Source organism: Balaenoptera acutorostrata, chromosome 2 (assembly GCF_949987535.1).
Source record: "Balaenoptera acutorostrata chromosome 2, mBalAcu1.1, whole genome shotgun sequence".
In the NCBI taxonomy this organism is placed as follows: domain Eukaryota; kingdom Metazoa; phylum Chordata; class Mammalia; order Artiodactyla; family Balaenopteridae; genus Balaenoptera; species Balaenoptera acutorostrata.
In genome coordinates, this window is record NC_080065.1 from 179,835,224 (window position 1) to 179,856,796 (window position 21,573).

Here is a 21,573-nt window from a genome sequence, read left to right on the forward strand (position 1 = left end):
GCAGACACTGGGCTGAAAAGAGGAGCTTTTAGCATCAGGGCCAACTGAGAATGCAAAGGCAGCCACCCCTCCAAACACAAGGCAGCTCAGCGTGGGCTCCCAACAGGCCCATGCCGGGAAGAGAGGGACAGGCTGGCAGAGGCAGAGAGGGCTTACTTAGACTTGCTTCTGCCTGGGGCGGGAGGGGGAAGTGGGTAGCAAACGAGGATGGGCTGCCCCTCTGGCCTGGCCTGGGGAGAGGATGGGGTGGAGGTGGAGCTGTAACCTGGTGGGAGCTCCAGGAGGACTCTGGTATTTATGGAGTACCTACTGTATGCAGGAGCCCTGACATGTCATTCCAAGTTCAAGGCAAAGAAAACAAATGTTTGCTGTTGGCTGAACCCCTCCCTCCTTGGCCCTGTAAACGCTACTACGCCGCCCACCCCCCTACCCCACCAAGGGATGAGGAAGATGAGAAGGCCAAGGGCAAGGCCAGGCCAGCCTCTGCCTAGCTCCCTGGTGGCCAGGGCTGGAAAATGCCTGGAATCGTGGGGTCTGAGGGTCACCGCCCTGCCCCTCCCGGAGCACCAGCCCCTAGACAGGCACCCAGAGGCCTGGGGGACAGCCGGCCACGTGGGGTTCAAATCCTATCCCGGCCCTGACTATCCAGGTCACCCCTACTCATGCCTTAGCTCCACATCTAATGAGCACTGCTCCAGGGGGAACCAAAACCCACAGGGCCACCCCCTCTCATGGAGCGTTCACTCGCCCCCCTCTCTGGACTCAGTTTCCTCTTCTGTGAAATGGGACCAGCCAGGCCAAGCCCAGGCTCCGGGCTGGTCAAACTCCCAGAGGGGAGCGCTGGGAGGGCGCGGGCGAGTTGAGATGTATTCAGCCTCCCTGGGCACTGTGCCTGGCACACGGGAGGCGCCCAATAAATGCTTGTTTGAGCGAGGACTCGCCTTCAATAAATAACAGCTGTTGTGGACGCTGTGGATGCCGGCGAGGGAGTGGGCCCTCCCCTCCCCCACCCTGTTCCCCCATCCCCCTCTGGCCCCATTCCTGCCCCTTACCACCCCCCGCCCCGATTTTGCCTCCTCCTCCTTGCCCCGCCTCTTTCCCTTCCAACTTCCCCCTCCCCAACCACCCCCTTCTCCTCTTCCTCCATTTCCCTTACCCTTACCCAATTCTCCCTCCCTCTCTAGCCCCCTACCCTAGTCTTTCTCCCCTCCCCCCACCCTTCCACCTCTTTCTCCCCGCCCCCCCCCGCCGCCGCCCATTATCCCCGCCCCCACCCTATTTCACCCCCATCCTCCATCCCTCCCCCGCCCCCACGACTGGGCGCCTGTCCGAGCGGGGCCGCCCGAGCTCCCGGGTCCGTGGCTCGGGTCCAGCCCGCGGCCCTGCACCGGCGGCAGCGGCGGCGGCGGCGGCGGCGGGCGGGGTCTTGGCGGCGCGCGGTTTGGGGGTTTTTTATAACCCTGGCAGGCTGCTCAGGAAGTGCCGTCCCCGCGCCCCCTCCCCCGGCCACGCCGCCGCGCTCGCTCCCTCCCTTCCTGCGCGTGGGCCGGCGAGACGGCGGCGGGGACTGCAGGCGGAGGCCCGGGCGGGCGGCCGGCCGCGGGTAACGGCGCGGGGCGGGGCGGGGCGGGGGTGCGGGGCTAAGGGGGACTTTGTGTGTCCGCGTCGTCGCCCGGGGATGGCCGTGGGCCGCCGGACGACGGACGTCGGGCCGTGGGGGTTGCGGCGGTGTGCGATGTACCTAAGCGTGTGCGACACGCAACGCGCCCCTGAGTTCCTGGGAGCGCCTGTCTGGGTTTGTTTGCTCCGTGTGTGTGTGTGTGTGTGTGTGTGTGTGTGTGGACATCCACGTCTGTATAAATGCCGTGTGTCTGCGCGTGTGTGGCTGTATGAAAATGTAAGTGCCTGGCTATGTTTGAATTTGTGTGTGATGTGTGATTTGGGTGTTATGTGTCTGCGGAAGTGTGAGTGTAAGCCAGTGTGTGCACGTAGGTCAGCATCTCCTGGGTGTAAATGTCTGGATGAGTGTCTCTCCAAACATCTGCCGGTGTGTCTCCGTGTGTGTCTGAGTTTCATGAGTGTGTAAATGCCTGTGTGTACGTGCGTCTGGTGGGTCTCAAGGTTTGGAGGACTTCGTGAATTTGTTCCTGGTCTGCTGTGAGTGTGGAAATGAGTGTGTACGTGTCTGTGCACGTAAGCCTGGGTGTGTGACTCTGGGTTGTGTGTGTGGGTATGCACATAGGTCTGGGGAATGTGTAGCTGTGTGGCTCGCATGTTTGTCTCAGGGTGTGAGTGTGTACTGAGTGTTGGGGCGGTCCTTTGTGGGTCTGCGGTGTCTGGTTGTTGGTCCCCAGCCTCACAGGTGTGGTCACCCTCAAGTGTGTGTGCGTGCACGTCGTTGCCAATGTGTGTTTGTGTGTCTGGGTGTGGGAGTGGCGCCGCCCACTTCCCCCGAGTTGGTCATCGGGGCCACAACCGTCTGCCTCCGGGTGTCTCCAGCCATCAGCTCAGGGCCTTTAATTAGCGGCTGGTTGCGGACCCGCCGGGTGCTGGGCCCCCTCCTCCTGCAGGCAGGGCCTTTGTCTGCTCTCCGGGCAGGGGCTGCCGCCTCTCCTGCCTGCCCAGCCAGATGTTCAGAGCCTGGGCTGGCCGGGCCTCTGCCTGGGCAGTCTCGGCCTTGGCCTCCGCAGGGAGGCTCCGCGGCCCTGTCCCCCAGCCCGCCCCGGACATCTGGGTGTAGAGCGGCAGATCCCTGCAGGATCCCGGGGATGGGATGGAGCCTCTGTTTCCAGAGGCTGTTTCCGCCGGCATTTCCTCCCCCACCTCCAGCGGGCTGGCACCCTCCCCCGTGCTGGCCATCTCCCTCCTGCCTTCTAGGAGGGAGGGGCTGGAGGGAATGGCCAGGCCTGGGTACACACACCCAAGCACACTCTTACGGTCACACACAGGGTCACATGGGCAGACACACACAGTCACGTGGGCACACACCACACACAAAGTCACATATACACAGTTACAGCCATACACAGTCATGGATGTGTAGTCACCCGCAGACATCCCACGGGAGACCCCCAGCTGACATCCTGTGCCCCCCCCACCCCCAGGCTCAGGCCCAGTAATCCTCTACCCACCCCCGAGCCTTCTCTTCCCCCCAACCCCAGAGCCACCAATCTGTTCGTGGTCCCCCCAGTGCCCAGAGCGGGTCATACCTCCCAGCCCCACCGCGGGCTGTACCACTGTTCCAGATTCTCTCCCCCTGGCCTCACCCTGGCAGACACCTTGTACCTGTACGTCCCCCTCCAGACTCCTCCTATCCTGCACCTCATCCCCCACCTGTGCTGGGTCCTTCTGCCCTCTCCTCCACACCCCACTTGAGCTAGAAGCACCAGAGGCAGGGGAGAGGTTGTAGGGGGGAGGGGCCCAGCTGCAGAGGACCGAGGTGAGAACTCAGAGGAGGGGGGAGCAGGAAGAGAGGCCAGGATCAGAGCCACTGAGGGAGAGCTTCTGCACCAGGCCTGGCAGTGTGGGAAGGAGAGGGGCAGGATTGGGGGGCTGGGGGGCTCCAGCCTCACTTGAAATGACAATGCTGCCGCCTCGGCATGGAGAGGGGTGTTAAGGCAGGAAGGGGCTCGAGGGACACCCCCCAAAAGGAGGGGCTTTGATCCCAGAGCTAGTCAAGGATGGAACAGGGGAGGGGATGAGGAGCTAGGAACAGAGGGAGGATGAAAGCCGAAAGGAGGATCACCAGGGCCGGGGAGAAGGGCAGGGTGTCCTCAGCGACCCCTGAACTCCAGACCCAGCTCTGCTCTCCTCACCACCCCCTCCTACCCTGTCCAGGCTCCCAGAAGAGGCACTGAAGGCCCAGAGCGACTCACACACAGGTTCGACACCACGCCACCAACTGAAGCCCCCAAAAGGTAAAAAAAAAAAAAAAAAGACAGAGAGAGAAGCTCAAGGGCTAAACATCAGCCCATCTGAAATGAGCACCACAGTCACAGAGTGGGAGTGAGCTCCCCATAGCTGGAGGGGTCCAATCAGAAGGTGTGGGGGGTGGGGATGTCAGCTTCTAAGTCAGCATCTTGGAGGAAACCTGGCTCCATCTCTCAGGAGCTGAACTGCCCTGTTTGGGGATCGACTCTCAGACTTGGCCAGGCTGCAAAGAAAACAAGACAGTATGTGATTAAGGGGGAAATTGCACAGAGTAGGAGAAGGAGGGCGGAGACAGGAGGAGGGGTGGAGGGTTTGGCACAGGGTGGTGGCCCAGAGTGGTGTCTGTGGCAGGCTGGCCTGGGGCAGATGCTGGAGAAACAGACCTGCCCGGCAGGCCTGGAGCTTCGAGGAGAAATGAGAGGAAGCAGGACTAGGGGCCGGGCTGGAAATGTAGGGCAGAGGAGAGGTCACAGGAACAGAGACCACGATGCAGGGGTTTGCAGCCCCGCTGGCGGGGTGAGTGGTGCTACCCGTGACAGAGAATCCGAAGGCAGGGCCCCCAGGGGGAAGGGGTGCTCCAAGCACTGGCCTCGGGTTTAATCTGGGTTGGAAATTCACGCTGACCAGTCTTCAAGTGTGTCCCAGGCCAGCCGCCCCTTGCTGCCCTCCTGCACTGGCCCTTTGTGGTCCTGGGTCCACACCAAGCTCCTGCCTGCCCCTGGGCCTTTGCCCCTGCTGTTCCTCTGCCTGGACCACTGCACTGTCTCCTGTCTCTTCACTTCTCATCCTTCCCACCTCTGCTTCCAAGCCTCCTGGTTATTTCTCATAAAGAACGTGTCCTGATCTGAATTACACGTCTTTTCGTTTACTTGTCTGTCCTCTGTCATTCCTGGGAGACTGAGCCCCACAGGGTAGGGGGGAGTGGGAGGGCAGGGACTGTATCCATATTACACACAGTCGCCACCCGATGAATGAATCCTCTGGGTTATTGCAGAAATGAAATGAGATGGCATGAACATGCTTGGCCGGTAGCTGGCACGTAGTAAGTGCTCATGGAGTCAAGGTCCCTGCCTGTCCTAAGAACATACGGAGGATAGTGGGGAGGCGGGGGGAGGGGGGGACAGAGAGGCTACTGAGTAAGGAAATGCATTCAGAGGCTTCAAACCAGGGGCGTGAAGGGGGGAATGCCATGGGCATCCCTGAGGCTGGGAGTGAAGGGCTGGCTGCAGGTGTCCTTGTCTGCCTGGTGAGGGACCTTGACGCCGGCTCTGCCCGGCAGCAGGACCAGGCCCCGCTGACCCAGCTCTCCCATCCCAGGAGCCCAGTGATGCTGTCCAGGCTGTGAACAGGGAAGGCAGCGCTGTGGGGGCTGCTGGCAGCCGGGGCTGGGGAGAGACATGTGGACACGTGGCCTCTATGGCTCCTGCCTGCCAGATCCTCCGCTGGGCCCTCGCCCTGGGGCTGGGCCTCACGTTCGAGGTCACGCACGCCTTCCGGTCTCAAGGTAGGGGTGACTCGGGGGTAGTGGTGGGGACCGAGCAAGGAACTGAGGAGGGGTCAGTGCAGCTGGGACGGTGGTCGTGGTGGGGTAGGCCCTGGGGTCAGTGAGGCCAGAGTCTTGCAGCAGGTGACCTGGATTCAGGATTCACTGAAGCCAGCATCGTTTACCCTGCAGCCAAGCAGGCAGGACACAGGGGTCCTTCCCGGGGCCCACCCCCAAGCCTTTGACCCTCACCCACAGATGAGTTCCTATCCAGTCTGGAGAGCTATGAGATCGCCTTCCCCACCCGAGTGGACCACAACGGGGCACTGCTGGCCTTCTCACCCCCAACCCCCAGGAGGCAGCGTCGGGGCACAGGGCCCCAAGCAGAGTCCCGCCTTTTCTACAAGGTGGCTGCGCCGAGCACCCACTTCCTGCTGAACCTGACCCGCAGCCCTCGCCTCCTGGCAGGGCATGTCTCCGTGGAGTACTGGACTCGAGAGGGCCTGGCCTGGCAGAGGGCCGCCCGGCCCCACTGCCTCTATGCTGGCCACCTGCAGGGCCAGGCCGGCAGCTCCCATGTGGCCATCAGCACCTGTGGGGGCCTGGTGAGTGGAGGGTTCTGGGCGGTAGGGGGAAATGCCCACGAGTTTGGGAGTTAAGAAAAACACTTATATAGGTCAGAGAAGGAATCACAGTGGAAGTTTTTTAAACATTTCGAGCTAATCGAAAGGATTAGCTATTTTAAGGTGCAGCTAAAGCAGTACGTAGAAGAAAATGTGTAGCCTTAGGTCAGGCTAAAAATTAATGAGCTGAACATCAAAGAAACTGAAAAAGGAATAGCAACATAAACCCAGTAAAATAGAAGGAATGAAATCGTAAAGACAGAGATAGGGTCCCAGGGGTCCTGGGAACCAGAACCTGACCCGAGCCCTCTGTCCCACTTCCCAACCCCCAGCATGGCCTGATCGTGGCAGATGAAGAAGAATACTTAATCGAGCCCCTGCAAGGTGGGCCCAAGGGGCACCGGGGCCCAGAGGAGAGTGGTCCCCACGTGGTGTACAAGCGTTCCTCCCTGCGTCACCCCCACCTGGACACAGCCTGTGGAGTGAGAGGTACATCTGTCTCTCTGGGGCTGGGCAAAGGGGCTGCACAACATCTTTGCCTTGAGGCAGAGGTAGATGGCAGTGTCCCCCCATCCAGAAGGTCAGCAGGCAGCTACATCAGGGAGCAGTGCAGACAGTCAGCAGGGCAGTAGACAATGGAACAACGCATCCATCACTGCCATAGTCCGATGGCCCAACAGTGAGTGAGACGGGCAGCTGGACAGCCAGGCAGGTGCTCAGGTGTAAAACCATCCATCTCTAGGATTATTGTCTGATCAGACAGTTAAGCAGCGGGATGGTGGTAACCAATATTGGGGCAGTTGCACAAGGAAAATAGCAGGAGACCTTAGCCACCATTCAGAGGATCAGATTTACAACCAGACTTGCAGGAGGACAGTTGTAACATCAGACATTTAGGGAATGGGAAAGTAAGGAAGCTAGCTAGACAACAGAAGAGTCCCCAGGACAATCGTACAGCAAAAAAAAATGATCTCTGTCCAGTGGAAATGCAGAGCCACTGGAACATTGAATTAGTTGCATAATCCAAGAGTCCCAGAGTAGCACACCGTGGCAGACGCACAACCACCGTGGGTTGTAGAAACAGAAAAGTGGATGGTGTCACAATTGGACAGTCACTGGGACAGCCAAGCAGTAAGACCGTCAGGCAGGTGGATTGTTTTACAGCCAGACAGTTGGCAGCAGGGTGAGTAAAAAGTTGCACAGTCAGAAGGCCAGTGAGCCATACAAGCACACAGTTCTGGCAGTGAGGCAGGCTGCTACACACATCCATATGAGCAGTGAAATTGTCGGGAAGTTGCACGGTCATGTTGATTGTCATGGGATGCTGGGCGGCTGTTCAACCAACCAGTTTGGCAGTGAGACAGCCACATCATTGTAGAACCAGCAGCAAAAGAATGAGCTATTTGACAGCCAGATGAATCATCAGACAGGGAGTTAGACAAGCAGGGCAAGCAGCAGAATGACCAGAAATTGTCCATCCAGATGAGAAACCGTGGAAGGGGCGGCCTTGGTGGCTGCGCACCCTGAAACCGCCACCTGCCTGGCCCCTTGGGAATGAAACAGAGCGCGGCCAGCCAGGCCTGAAGCGCTCGGTCAGCCGAGAGCGCTACGTGGAGACCCTGGTGGTGGCTGACAAGATGATGGTGGCCTACCACGGGCGCCGAGACGTGGAACAGTATGTGCTGGCCATCATGAACATTGTAAGTGCCTCCCCCTCCCTGGGCATGGAGCCCCAAGAACACGGAGCTCGCTCCAGAGGTTAGGAAAAGGGGTGTCACCCCTCCCCCCCCATCCCTGACCTGAGGGCAGTGAAACAGAATGGAGAGGGGACAGGGTAAGTGAGAAAGGAGGGCTTTTTGTGGCCAGGAATGAGGAGAAGCAGCCTAGCACAGTGGCTAGAAGCATGGACTCGGGAGCAAACCGGCCCGGCCTGAAATCTCAGCTATGCCGCTTTTGAACTGTGTGCCCTTGGGCAAGTTACTTTGCCTCTCTGCCTTGGTTTACCCATCTGTAAAATGGGTATAATAATGGTACCGACTTCATAAGGCTGAGGTGGATGCAGTGAATTGCTAAAGCTTAAAACAGTACCTAGCACACAGTAGGTGCCCTGTAATTATCTGCTGTATAAAAAAATAAATGGGCGACTTGCAGGTACTTGCTCAGGTTAGCAGTACACACGTGGGTGCGCATCTGTCTGCATGCAGGGCTCACCCAAGCGCCTACCTATAAATTCATACAGGCTGACCTGGCTGACCCACACTCAGTTGGAGTCAGCACCCATCCTAGATCTTGATCAAGACTGTGGACCTCTCTGAGCCTCAGTTTCTGCCTCTGTAAAATGGGGTTATACTAGTATCTATCACAAAAGGGTAAGAGATGGTGAGAGGGAAGCCAGCTAGAGCACTTGGCACATAGTAAGGGCTTGATGAGTGAGGCTGTTGTTCCACTAAAGCAAAAAGGGAAGACAAGAAGTTTAGCGCAGATCGATGGCCCGTTATGTTGACATAATTTCATATCTGATACCCCTGCTTTCTGCCCAGGACCCGCCTTCCTCCCTTGGGCTTCCAAAGTTCCCTCAAACCTGCCGGGGTTTCTGGGGGTTTCCACATGGGACAGTGATGACTCAGGGCTCCAAGGTCATTGCACAGAGTGGCCTCCATCATCTGTGCCCACTCACCCCTGGGCACTTCCTCCTCCCCTCTGACCACTGTCTCCAGAGCTTCCTGCCCCCACACTTCCACCTTCCGGTGGTGATGCTCAAATTGGTACCTTCAGACAGTATGGAATGAGGCCAGATGTGCACATCCTTTAGGCCATCTCTGGGCAGAGGCAGCCGGCAGGTGGGCAGGGAGGAGGGAGGACAAGTAGACAGACAAGCTGAGCGGGGTAGGGGTGAGTTGGAAAGAAACGCACTGGCAGGCAGGCTTAGCCAGACTTGAACCCCACTTCCAGCGCCTACCAGCTCTGCATCCTAACCAGCTGAGCATCAGTTTGCTCATCTGTAAAATGGGAATGATAATACGTACTCCTGTGAAGATCTAGGCAGCAGGCTTAGCCTGAGCCCCAGCACACAGTAGGTACTAGATTGAAGCAAGCTGTTGTCATCGTTTCACTTTTTGTTTTCTACTCTGGGCCCCTCTTAAGACTCGGTCTCTCTTGTTTCTTGGAGGTCAGGTTGCCAAACTTTTCCAGGACTCGAGTCTGGGAAACATCGTTAATATCCTGGTAACACGCCTTATCCTGCTCACGGAGGACCAGGTGCGGGGTGTGGGGGGGGGCCCACCTTCTCCTGCATGCCAGCGCTGCCCACCTTCCCCTGGGTGGCTGGTACCCATGTACCTCTCTCTGTCCACCCTCAGCCCACCCTGGAGATCACCCACCACGCTGGGAAGTCCCTGGACAGCTTCTGTAAGTGGCAGAAATCCATCGTGAACCGCAGCGGCCACGGCAATGCCATTCCAGAGAACGGCGTGGCCAACCATGACACAGCGGTGCTCATCACGCGGTGAGGGGCGGGGACGGCTCCAGTAGGACTTGAGCCAGGGGACCAGTGGTCCAGGGGACTGTCCAGGTCTAAGCAGGGATCACTTCTGCCAAGAGATGGAAGAGGCCGGGACTGTGCAGCCGCCCCCTTGGGGAGCCAGGGAACGGGAGGGGCTGCTGGGAGCCTGAGAATGTGGGGAGGCGGGTGTGGGGCTGTTCGGACACTGACACATCCTTCACTCACTCTGTCATTCATTCAGTCAGTCAGTCATGCACCCCGGCATCTCCAAGGCCAGCTGGGGGGAGAGCATGGGGCTTCAGTTCCGAGGCAGGGAACGCCTCCCAGGCAGGACTCAGCCACCAGAGACAGGCAGGATGGTAGCAGCGGGGCTTAGAGAGTCAGCCCAGCCCCCTCACGGCCCCCCTCTCCTTCCACAGCTATGACATCTGCATCTACAAGAACAAACCCTGCGGCACACTAGGTACCCGGGTCCCCTAGGTTTCAGGCACCTCTGAAGGCAGTGGGCTGGGTGACACTGGCCCTGGTGGGGGTGGGGACCTGGCAGAGTGGAAGACGCAGCCCCGAGCCCCCAGCTCCAGCCCCACACGCCCATTTCCCAGGCCTGGCCCCCGTGGGCGGGATGTGTGAGCGAGAGAGAAGTTGTAGCATCAACGAAGACATCGGCCTGGCCACGGCATTCACCATTGCCCACGAGATCGGACACACGTGAGGCGGGGACACGGGAGGGGGCGGGCGGGAGGAGCCAGGCAGGTCCCTCGACACCCGGCAGAGCCGCCACTCCTCTCCCCAGGTTTGGCATGAACCACGACGGCGTGGGGAACAGCTGCGGGGCCCGTGGCCAGGACCCAGCCAAACTCATGGCCGCGCACATCACCATGAAGACCAACCCGTTTGTGTGGTCCTCCTGCAGCCGTGACTACATCACCAGCTTTCTGGAGTGAGGACCTACCTGCCTGTCCCACCCAGGGACACACACTCATGTTGGGGGAGGGGAGGACCTCTGGAAATCAGGGCTGCTTCTGAGAAGGGTCATGTGCTCACAGGGCTGCTCCCTGGGACCCCCACCTGGCTGGGGCCCCGGAGCTCTTGGCCTGCAGCCCTCCAGCATGACAGCTGCTTTCTTCTCGCCACAGCTTGGGCCTGGGGCTCTGCCTGAACAACCGGCCGCCCAGACAGGACTTCGTGTACCCAACAGTGGCCCCCGGCCAGGCCTATGATGCAGATGAACAATGCCGCTTCCAGCATGGAGTCAAATCGCGTCAGTGTAAATACGGGGTAGAGAGAGCCTTCCTGCTTTCCTTCCTGGGAGGGGAGGGGGCCGCCACCACCAGGGTGGGGGGGCCACAGGGGGTGGGAAACTCCATGTGGGCACCCCACACACAGGCAGTGGGGGTGGGAGAGCTGGGAAGGGAAGTGAGCCTCAGTGGGGGATGGGAGGACAGAGGTGCATGGGGTTATACAAGTGTCACGCACGGTCACAATGCTCAGGAACAAGAATGGGATCTCCTGGTTCTCCAGACCCCTGTTTTGGGGACTGAGCTGGGGAGAGCCTGGGGGTCCACCTTCTGCTGCAGCAGGACTCAAGTCCCAAGATCCCTAACTGGGCCATTTTTAACGAAACATCCAGATTTGGTGGAATAGTTTCCCTGGGGATGAACCATCTTCCCCACTTGGCAAAAAACTGGAGAGATCCTTCTAGGGATACCCTGTCTTCATTCCCTCCATCCCCCACTGACTGGTTCACAAGATCTCTTGGCCCCAATCCTTAGCTGGACAAGCTCTGAGCCCCCTGATCACTCCCCACTCTTGCTTGAGGATTATACTCAGCTCCCAAAGCCCCATCCACCCATAGCGAAGTGAGCTGGGGATGCCACTCCCAGCTCCCCCGAGGAAGCTGGTGACCCTCTTCAGCCACCAGGGACCACCGGCTCATCTGGGGTCTGTCCCTCCATTGCCTACCTCCCCCAATTCCCTGAACACACCCCCTAACTCCTCACAGCCTCAGCCTTAGTAGCCCAGACGCAGTCCCAATTCTCCACACCCTCAAGACTCAAAAAGATCAGTTTGAATGACTTGTCCAAGCTAAGGCCATGTTAACTCAAAACAGGGAGCAGGCAGCTGTTAAAATGCCCTCACTTTATTCCAGCGCAAGACAAGGAGACAAACACTGGATCAATTCATATTTAATCCACTCTCAGCACCCCACCCCACCCAACTTGGCTGGTAACTGCAGCTCCCTCTAATGAATTCCTAGAGAATTCAGAAGGTACTCTTGAGCATCTGCTGTGTCCCAGGTATCCTAACGATGACAACGATGGCTGACATTTACTGAATGCTCACTGTATGCCAAGCATGTGAAATGTATCATCTCAGTTAGACTCCTGACAACCCTATTGTCCCCATATTGCAGAAGAAGGGACTGAGGCATAAAGAGGATGCCTTGCCCAAAGTCACCATTTGAGAACATGACAGAGCTGGGATTGGAATCTAGGTTTCTCTATGAATCTAAATTTTATAAAGGGGTGGGTAAGTGGAGAAAGTGCCAGATTATCAAGCATGGACCATGGCTGGCTGTATGTTGAATTGATTCTTCCTTTTATTTTTCCAAGGAACATCTTCCTGGCCCTCCTGGCAAAGGGGTAAATTATTGACTACATGTAAATCAGTAAAGAGCTGGGCCTGGTGCCTGGTCCAGAGATAGTTGTGGTCTTATTACTCAATAACAGGGTGTTTATGCAAGCCCTTTCATATCTACTCTGTTACATGCCCCTCAGCCATATGTAGACAAGGCCCATCTTAACAGATGAGGCCCAGAGAGGGGAAATGTGTTGCAAGTCAGTGGTGGAGTTGAAGTCTCCCAGAGTGGCCCAGGACTCATTCATATATACCATGGCACCTCCTTGTGGAGAGGAGGAAGAGCAGGACTGGATTAGGCAGTTCTCTTTAAGAGGTGTCAGAAGTGGGATCAGGGCCTGTGATATTTTTACAAATGGCCAGGAGAACATAAGCCAAGTGAAGCCAGCAAACCAGGCTGAGTTTTTAGATGAGAAGTATCCTCTGAGGGAGCAGGTTTGAGGACCACCCTCCAAACTTCTCATGTGTGTGCAGGTGTCTCTCAGAGACTAACACAGGAAAGTCCCTTCTTGCAGCCATTGATTAGTCCAATCCCAAATCTTCAAAGTTTGGAAGGATCAGGTTCTAAGAGAAGATTACATGTGATTGTAAAAAGGGGACAGAAGGATCTTCACTTCTCAGAGGAAAGACCCTGGGATATGGGGCAGGATGTAGGCTAGAGGGTCAAATTTGGCCACACCTGAACCCAGTGGGGCTTGTCCAGGGGTATTAATTAACCTGGACCTAAAGGGTCTGAGTGACTCCCTGGGACTGGTCCAGCCTCCTGCCATGGACAGGACCTGCTGCCAGGGTCTGGGCCAGCCCAAGTAAGACTCAGGAAGAAGATGGGCTGATTTTTCACTGGGAGAACTAGAGGAACTTTCCACATAAACCCAGCCTGCCCTTATCCCCTCTCAACCCTCCATAGATTAAAAGCTTTGGGAGCCTCCCCAGTTTAGGTGGGGGAAACAATGAGAACTACCAGCTGGAAAAAGAATTAGAGACAGGGCCCTTGACCTGAGCCATCATCAGGCCTGATTTTTCAACCACTGCTCTTGGGTAGGCTGCTTTGCCCATTCTAAAAATCCTTCCTCTTCATTTCTCAGCAGGTCCCAAGGTTTCTCCTAGAAACTTGGGAGGTGCCACGGGTTGAACTGTAGAGGGATTCGATCATAGACGCTGCGATCAAAGCTCTAGGTCAGGATCCAGACTAACCCTTAGTAGCTGTGTGACTTATAGCGAGTGACCTTACCTGTCTGAGCCTTGGTTTTCTCATAGTAAAATGGGGATTGTAGTGCCTAAGGGAGTTTGCGGCACTCCTAGGTGTTTTATAAGTGCTGCTTTCAGGCAGAGGAGAGGTCCCAGCCCATGCCCCCGCAAAGGGTTGCAAAAAGAGACCCAGGAAAGGAGCGCTGGGGCCCCACTGTCAGCCGGCAGTGAGCGGGTCGCCTCGGTCCTCCCAAGGAAGGTGGGAGGGGGGCGAGCCTGAGCGGGCGCCTTGGCCCGCAGGAGGTCTGCAGCGAGTTGTGGTGTCTGAGCAAGAGCAACCGGTGCATCACCAACAGCATCCCGGCCGCCGAGGGCACGCTGTGCCAGACGCACACCATCGACAAGGGGGTGAGCGCAGGCCGAGAGCCTCCACACCCCCACCACCCACCCCGACCCCTCCATCGGCTTTGGCCACGCCTACTGCCTGTAAGCCCCACCCCTGGCCTGAGGCCACACCCGCTCCCAAGCCACGCCCTGCACGCTTGTCCCAACACTAGCTTCACCACCCGTTCGGGACCCTAAGCTTAGGCCACGCCCCTTCTTTGAACATTGTCTTTCCCTAGCCACGCCCCCATATTACCGGACAGAAGCCCGGTCTTCGGACCCCACCTCCGTCCCCCACCCCCTCCCGCTTTCGCTCCACCTCAGGAGGGCTCAGACTTCCGGCTGGGGGGCTGGGGTGCGGGTAGGATTGAGCGCCAAGTCCCAGAGAGTCCGCAAAGCCCGACTCGCCCCTCCCCATCATCCCACCCGCAGTGGTGCTACAAGCGGGTCTGCGTCCCCTTCGGGTCGCGGCCGGAAGGCGTGGACGGCGCCTGGGGCCCGTGGACCCCGTGGGGCGACTGCAGCCGGACGTGCGGCGGCGGCGTGTCCTCCTCCAGCCGTCACTGCGACAGCCCCAGGTCAGCCCCCAGGCCCCGCTGCCGGGAGAGCGGGGCGAGCGGTCTTCGCTCCCTACTCCCCCTGCCCCATTTCTCTGCTGTCCACCCCCATTTCCAGGCCGACGATCGGGGGCAAGTACTGCCTGGGCGAGAGACGGAGGCACCGTTCCTGCAACACCGATGTGAGTCCCCCCAGGACCCCAAGCCTGGTACCCTTGGCCCCTCTTACACGCGGGAAAAGAAAGGCATACATCAGCTTCCAACGAGCCCGGGCCAGCTGGCCACCGTCTCCTCGGGAAACCTGCAGCGGCCACCCCCTCCTTCCCCGGACCTCCCTACACCAGCCCTGGGCCCTGTCTCCTTCCAACTCTTCACACTTTTGCAGTAGATGCGTCTCCCACCTGGAAATAACTGCTTGGCCCCTGACAACACCCTCCAGCTACACGTGCTTCTCCCTTTACTGCCCAATTTCCCCCAAAAGCCCTGCTCCTGCCCCAAAGCTGACCCGAGCTTCCTGCCCCAGAACCCAGTGGCCAAGTTTTCGTCCCCTGCTTGCACTGCCTTCTGACCAAGGACCACGGTCTCCTGTCCAACACTCCCGTCCACACGTCCCCCACACTCGCGAAGAGTGGGCCTTGCTCCTTTCTAAGCCGGCTCTCTCAAGGCCCCATGGTCTGAGACCAGAAACCCAGGTGTCATCCTCAGCTTGCCCACAAACTCTAGTGAGTCACCTACTCCCATCTCAGATACCACCACCCCCCGGCCTCCTCCCTGGCCTCCTTGCCTCCAGCCTCACTCCTCCGACCCACCCCTGCTCAGAGCATTAGTTCTCCGGCCCCAGGCCTCTGCCCTAACTGCATCCCCCCCAACACCTGGCCTCCCTACTTCTCCCTTTTTGTGCCCCAGGACTGTCCCCCAGGCTCCCAGGACTTCAGGGAAATGCAGTGCTCTGAATTTGACAGTGTCCCCTTCCGTGGAAAATTCTACACGTGGAAAACGTACCGGGGAGGTGAGCAGGGGATTCAGAAGGCCTTGGGGCAGTAAGGGGGCAGCCGCAGGTGGAGACCATATCATGGGGTCTGCCCTGAGCCCTCCCCTCACCCAAGGAGCCAGAGCGCCCAGGATGTGGCTCAGCAGCGCCTAGACTGAACACCGGGAAGCCCCCCTCCCTCTGCCCAACGTGCCTGTCCTTGTTGGGTCTGGGGTCTGGCCCTCAGTCTGATGGGGCCGTGCCCCCCAGGGGGCGTGAAGGCCTGCTCGCTCACGTGCCTAGCAGAAGGCTTCAACTTCTACACGGAGAGGGCGGCGGCTGTGGTGGACGGGACGCCCTGCCGCCCAGACACAGTGGACATTTGTGTCAGCGGCGAGTGCAAGGTGGAGGGGACTCCCCACGAGAGGGGAGGGGAGAGGGGGCCGGAGGTGGAGGGGGGCGGCTCCCTGACTTCCCCCACGCACACCACTGCCCTCCCCAGCACGTGGGCTGTGACCGGGTCCTGGGCTCTGACCTGCGGGAAGACAAGTGCAGAGTGTGTGGGGGTGATGGCAGCGCCTGCGAAACCATCGAGGGGGTCTTCAGCCCAGCCTGGCCTGGAGCCGGTGAGAGACCCCCCCGCAGCTTCCCTTTCACACTCCCCACTCGGTGGCTGGGGGCGGGGCTTGCCCCACCACAGTAACCAAGATCAGCAACTCCTCAGAGCCAAGGGCCCAGTGGGGTGTCAGGGACTCCAAAAGGTCCTGGACGTGATGCCGCAGGTCAGGGTCAGGGACTGGCTTGGGCTCTTGGTGCCTAAAGCTCGGCAATTAAAGTGTCCAAGGGGGTGGGGGCCTAAATCTCTCCCCTGCCCCATCCTGAGGGCCTCAAACCGGGTCTTGAGGGGGCAGGCGCCTGACCCTCCAAGGAGGCTGAGGGACTCTCTGTGCTAGAGCACAGAGCTTACTAGGGGTGGGGATAGCTGCAGGGTGTGGTGAACTTGAATGTCTCCCAACCTTGGGCTGAAGGGAAGAGACCCCAGTGAGGTGGGGGAGGGGAGGTGGGCTTAAGGGACCAAACACACACTGAGGGCCAAGTGTGGAGTTCAGGGAACAGTCTGGGGGTACAGACAGATAAACCAGGACTCATGGGGGACACAGGTGGGCAGGGATAGAGGGTTCACAGGGGCCCAAGATCATCCAGGTCGTAAGTGATGGAGCTCACTGCAAACCTGACTCTGACTGCTAAAACCGCCAAGTCACCCTGTGTGGGTCAGGGCCCCGCGGTGGCCCCTTCCCTCTGCCTAAGCCCTGCCCTGCTGCTTGTTGGGGGGTGGGGGCGGGTCGGACCACTTTGATGGTTTGAGAGGTAAGAAAGTTTGGGTTCAAATCCCAGCCCAGCCACTTCCTAGCTGTAAAACCTGAGCAATTTGTTTTGTCTCTCTGAGCCTCAGTTTTGTCATCTGTAAAGTGGGTGTGATGACACATCTAACTTGACAGGGCCAGAGCTGGGGATGAGGTGGCATGTCTCTGTAGGTGCTTAGCATGGTAATGGTTAGTTGTTATCATCAGGGACCAGGAATGGGGGAGACAGGCAGGTGCAGGGAAGGGCCAAGTGGGTGACATCTGAGCTCCACTGTCCAGGGTACGAGGAAGTCGTCTGGATCCCCAAAGGCTCCGTCCACATTTTCATCCAGGACCTGAACCTCTCCCTCAGTCACCTGGGTGAGCCAGAGGTGGGAGGATGAGGACTGGGGGTCAGCAGGGGCGGCGTCAGTGTGGCTGGGGTTCTGACCCCTATGCTGTCCCCCAGCCCTGAAGGGGGACCAGGAGTCCCTGCTGCTGGAGGGGCTGCCTGGGACCCCCCAGCCCCACCGCCTGCCCCTGGCCGGGACCACCTTTCAGCTGCGACAAGGGCCGGATCAGACCCAGAGCCTAGAAGCCCTGGGACCCATTAACGCGTCTCTCATCGTCATGGTAACGGCAGGGCTGGGAGCAAGGTGCAGGAGGACATTAGCATCCTTGTGGGGCCTCGAACTTGATTTCCATTTGATCCCCACGTACAACCCCAGGTGCTGGCCCGGACTGAGCTGCCGGTCCTCCGCTACCGCTTCAATGCACCCATCACCCGAGATGCACTGCCTCCATACTCCTGGCACTACGCGCCCTGGACCAAGTGCTCGGCCCAGTGTGCAGGCGGTGAGGCCGGGGTGGGACGGGGTGGGGCAGGTTCTGGTCACCAGGCTGACCTTCTGGGTCGGGCAGGGCTGAGCGGACCTCTCGCCCGCCCCCAGGCAGCCAGGTGCAGGCTGTGGAGTGCCGCAATCAGCTGGACAGCTCAGCCGTGGCTCCGCACCACTGCAGCGCCCACAGCAAGCTACCCAAGAGGCAGCGCGCCTGCAACACAGAGCCCTGCCCACCCGAGTGAGTGCCACCCAGGGTGCAGGGTCGGGATGGCAAGCACTGGAGTGACGGTGCTATTGGGATCAGAGGAGTGGGTGCTCCCTAAGGTGAGGTCAGGGTCCTCCCGGAGTCAAAGTCAGAACAATGGTGCTCCCTGGCCAAGTCCAGGTAATCATCTCCCCTTGGGGTGATGCGCCTCCCAGCCGCCAGTGTGGGTGCAGAATAAAGTTGTTCTGAGTTCGGGGTGTGGGGCACGGGAGCAACAGGCATCCCGGTGCCAGTTTCCACAATGATGTTAATCGTTGGGGAGGAGGAGGATCTGCTCGTGCCCCAAGGTCAGGGTGGCCTGCCCAGCATACTGTCTCAGACTGCCCCTCCCCCCACAGCTGGGTCGTAGGGAACTGGTCGCGCTGCAGTCGCAGCTGTGATGCGGGCGTGCGCAGCCGCTCCGTCGTGTGCCAGCGCCGCGTGTCGGCCGCCGAGGAAAAGGCGCTGGACGACAGCGCTTGCCCGCAGCCGCGCCCACCGGTGCTGGAGGCCTGCCACGGCCCGGCCTGCCCTCCGGAGTGGGCCGCCCTCGACTGGTCGGAGGTCAGCCGCCCCTTCCCGCCCTGTGCAGAGCAGGGAGGGGCCTGGGTTGCCCCTGTCGGGTGCACACTGAGGCGCCTCCCCACTCCCGCTAGCCCTAGTGAGCTCCTCCCCGCCCCGTGACTGGTCCAAAGTTAGCTGTACCGTCCTCACCTCCCACCGGACCAGCATCCTTCCCACTCCTTGTGTGAGCGGGGAGGGAGGCGCCCACTGAGCATGAAACGCCCCCTCCAACTGCAGTGCACCCCCAGCTGCGGGCCGGGCCTCCGCCACCGTGTCGTCCTTTGTAAGAGCGCAGATCACCGCGCCACACTGCCCCCCGCGCACTGCCCGCCCGCGGCCAAGCCGCCGGCGACCATGCGCTGCAACCTGCGCCGCTGCCCGCCGGCCCGCTGGGTGGCGGGAGAGTGGGGTGAGGTAGGCGGGCGCGCCCTGCAGGGTGGGAACCAGGGCAGGGGCGGCAGGGTGGGTGGCCGTGCTGGGCTGCGGCTCATCCGCGACTCTCCACAGTGCTCCGCGCAGTGCGGCTTCGGGCAGCAACAGCGCCCGGTGCGCTGCTCCAGCCACACAGGGCAGCCCTCGCGCGAGTGCGCGGAGGCCCTGCGGCCCCCCGCCACGCAGCAGTGCGAGGCCAAGTGTGACAGCGCGCCCCCCGGGGACGGCCTGGAAGGTATGTGAGGCGGGGAGGGAACCAGGATGGTCCTGTCCGGAGGAAGCCATAGATAGGAGAGCTGGGGCTCCAGACCATTGGCCCTAGAGCTTCTCCAACCACGGAAACGCCTTTCTCTGTCTTCTCCAGACCATCTTTCACCATCCCCTGCCTGCCAACATGTATTAGGTGCCACTGTGTGCCAGGCGTTGTAGGCACCTGATTTTTCTGGGGGCCCAAACTCAGGTCATTCCTCCAACCACCTCCATGACCTTCACCTTGCTCATCTCCATCTATAACATTATCTGCCCGATAGTTTTCTTTAAATCAGTTTCTCAGCCTCAGGCACTCTTGATGTTTGGGGCCAGATGATTCCTTGTCACGGGGGCTGCCCTATGCATTGTCGGGGGTTCAGCATCCCTGACCGCTACCTGCTGCATGCCAATAGCACCCCTCCTCCCGGTGGTGAAAACCGAAAAATGTCTCCAGATATCACCAAATGTCCCCTGGGAGGCAAAATCGCATCTCCTTGAGAACCACTGCTTTAAATATACCCATTTTTTTTCTACCTAAGTAAATTTATGTTTCATAGAGAGCAATAGGTTACTTACTGAAGGCACTGGAACCAAACTGCCTGGATTCACCTTGCACCTCTGTGCCTTCGTATTCTCATCTATCAAGAGGCGTTTAATATATTCACTTGAGGGAGTGCCGTGTTAGGGACAGGGACTAAAATAATCCACGTGAAGCCCTTTATTAGCACCAGGCCGTGTCATACATCATTAACTGCTAACTGGGAACCCTGGTCCATTGTCATGAACAGACTGTCAATTACCCTGTACACAAACTACACAAATACGCTGAGAGGCGTGACTGCCCTGGAGCTCGAGGTCCTCAGTCTGTTACAAAGGGAAACGAGCAAGGATTACAGCTCCAAACAGATAACTGGAAAAGGAACACTTTTCTCGTGATGTAATACGGTGTCCAAGCCCCAGACCTGCACTTCCCTCTCAACATCCTCAAAACAACCTAATGACATAGTTACTGGTATAAGCCCCCTTTGAGAGGTGAGGAAACCAAGGCACAGAGGAGCTAGGAAGCGCTGTGCAGCCAGCGGTCGCGCCCCTGCCGGAAGGGGTGCTGAGACCGGATTCCCCTCACCTACTCTTCTCCCGCCCCCTCCAGAGTGCAAGGATGTGAACAAGGTCGCCTACTGCCCCCTGGTGCTGAAATTTCAGTTCTGCAGCCGAGCCTACTTCCGCCAGATGTGCTGCAAAACCTGCCAAGGCCGCTAGAGGGCGCACGGTCCTCGGAGCCAAGGCTGGGGGCCGGCTGGGGATGGGGGTGGGGCGACCAGGCCTGCAGCTGGCCAGCCTGAAGGAGCCCGAGGGGGCAGGAGCTGGGAGTGAAGGGTGAGACGGAGCCGGAAGTTATTTATTGGGAACTCTTGCGGGGCTCCTGGCTGAGGGGGATGGAGAGGGGCTGGCCACGCCCACGGCCCCTCCTTTGCCCGTCTCCCAGTTCAGAATGAGACCCCCTCCAGGGTGGGTTTGAGGTGGGAACAACTGTTCGCCCTAGTGCTCTTGCCACCCACCCTTAGGGAGACCCCCAGCACAACCCCCGCCTTTGATCGGAATATGTACTGTGAAGAGTGGGGGTGGGGAGGGGGTCAGCCGGTGCCCTGCCCCCCGCCCCAGCACTGCCCTACCCCTCCACTCTGAGCTGGGGGGGGATCTATGTCCGCTACGGGGGAGGGGATTAGCACCACCTCCTTGACACCCTCCGCCTAACCAGACCAGCTACAGGGGGGAGGCAGAGCTGGGAAGATCCACCCCATCCTCAGCCCTGCCTGCCCCAGGGGGACCATGTCATCCAGGCCACCCCCATCATGGTGCTACAGGCCCTGCCCTGGGGCCCACACACCCCTCGCCAGGAAGCCCTACATCAATAAAGTTCTGTCTTGTGTAGATTTCCGTGCGTGGGTGTGTGTGTGTCAGTGAGACTGGGTCACATTCAGCTGTCCCCTACCCCAATCCTGAAAGCGACCACAGCCCCTCGCAGGTCGGCCCCAACAGGCCAAAGGGGACTTGTACCAACACAGACTAGAATCCAGTGATTTTAGTTCAAAAATACAGCTTCTCACGGAGGCGCTCAAAGCAACACAACCTGGCGCCTGCCTTTCCAGCCACCACACTCCCTGTCACTCTGCAGGCTCCAGTCACGCTGGACTTCTGGGAGTTCCTCAATCTCCCCACCATCTTCCCATCTTGGGGCCTTTGCTAGAGCTGTTTCCTCTGCCAGGTGTACCCTCCCCTTCCCTGTTCACCTAGTTAACTCCAACTCACCTCTCAGCACAAACATCGCCTCCTCCCAGAAGCCTCCCCTGACGCCCTCAACAAGGTGGGGGTCCTCCAGACTCTTCACTCCTAGTGGCTGGAAGCATTGCCGAGGTTTGCGGAAGCCAAGCCAGTCGGTTGAGCAAACTTGCGCAGGAGGTCCAGGGAGAAACGGGCTTCTCCCCACATGTGGCCACTAGGGGGCGCCGCGGAGCGCCAGCCTCTAGGCAGGGTGTGGTGTGCTGCCCGGAGCCCAGGGATACCCCTGGCCACAGGCCTCCCTGCCAGGCTCACCCAGGGTCGGCTTCTGCCCCCGCCACTTCC

At 59.3% G+C, this 21,573-nt stretch overlaps 2 protein-coding genes across 4 annotated transcripts in view; both read left to right on the top strand.

Moving 5' to 3' along the window:
* The first annotated feature begins 1,401 nt into the window (after positions 1-1,401).
* Positions 1,402-20,880, top strand: ADAMTS10 (ADAM metallopeptidase with thrombospondin type 1 motif 10). 3 transcript variants are annotated; one of them, XM_057541347.1, is made up of 26 exons: positions 1,406-1,603; positions 3,838-3,917; positions 5,248-5,434; positions 5,672-6,018; positions 6,369-6,525; positions 7,519-7,736; positions 9,211-9,294; positions 9,396-9,541; positions 9,958-10,001; positions 10,141-10,246; positions 10,332-10,478; positions 10,675-10,816; positions 13,664-13,771; positions 14,180-14,325; positions 14,423-14,486; positions 15,211-15,313; positions 15,545-15,678; positions 15,777-15,900; positions 16,918-16,998; positions 17,087-17,250; positions 17,346-17,472; positions 17,568-17,697; positions 18,063-18,267; positions 18,505-18,681; positions 18,775-18,934; positions 20,099-20,880. In XM_057541347.1, exons 3-26 carry the CDS (start codon positions 5,347-5,349, stop codon positions 20,206-20,208), a joined length of 3,312 nt encoding a protein of 1,103 aa, XP_057397330.1. In that variant the 5' UTR covers positions 1,406-1,603; positions 3,838-3,917; positions 5,248-5,346; the 3' UTR covers positions 20,209-20,880. The 3 variants fall into 3 exon arrangements, with proteins under 3 accessions (XP_057397331.1, XP_057397332.1, XP_057397330.1); XM_057541348.1 differs by lacking the exon at positions 16,918-16,998 and having other exon boundaries at positions 1,402-1,603; XM_057541349.1 differs by lacking the exon at positions 14,180-14,325 and having other exon boundaries at positions 1,402-1,603; positions 10,675-10,799; positions 15,556-15,678.
* Positions 20,252-21,573, top strand: part of MYO1F (myosin IF) — a 31,754-nt gene continuing 30,432 nt past the window's right edge. Inside the window, exon 1 of the mRNA XM_007169027.3 lies at positions 20,252-20,325. Coding sequence (XP_007169089.2) covers positions 20,252-20,325 — 74 coding nt within the window. The remainder of the gene's footprint in view (positions 20,326-21,573) is intronic.

Bases quoted from the DNA above. Each gene is read 5' to 3' on its own strand.
- ADAMTS10 (XM_057541347.1), top strand. From the start codon at position 5,347: ATGGCTCCTGCCTGCCAGATCCTCCGCTGGGCCCTCGCCCTGGGGCTG. The intron at 10,479-10,674 runs GTGAGGACCTAC...TTCTCGCCACAG, and splicing joins TACATCACCAGCTTTCTGGA to CTTGGGCCTGGGGCTCTGCC. The intron at 17,473-17,567 runs GTGAGGCCGGGG...GCCCGCCCCCAG, and splicing joins CTCGGCCCAGTGTGCAGGCG to GCAGCCAGGTGCAGGCTGTG.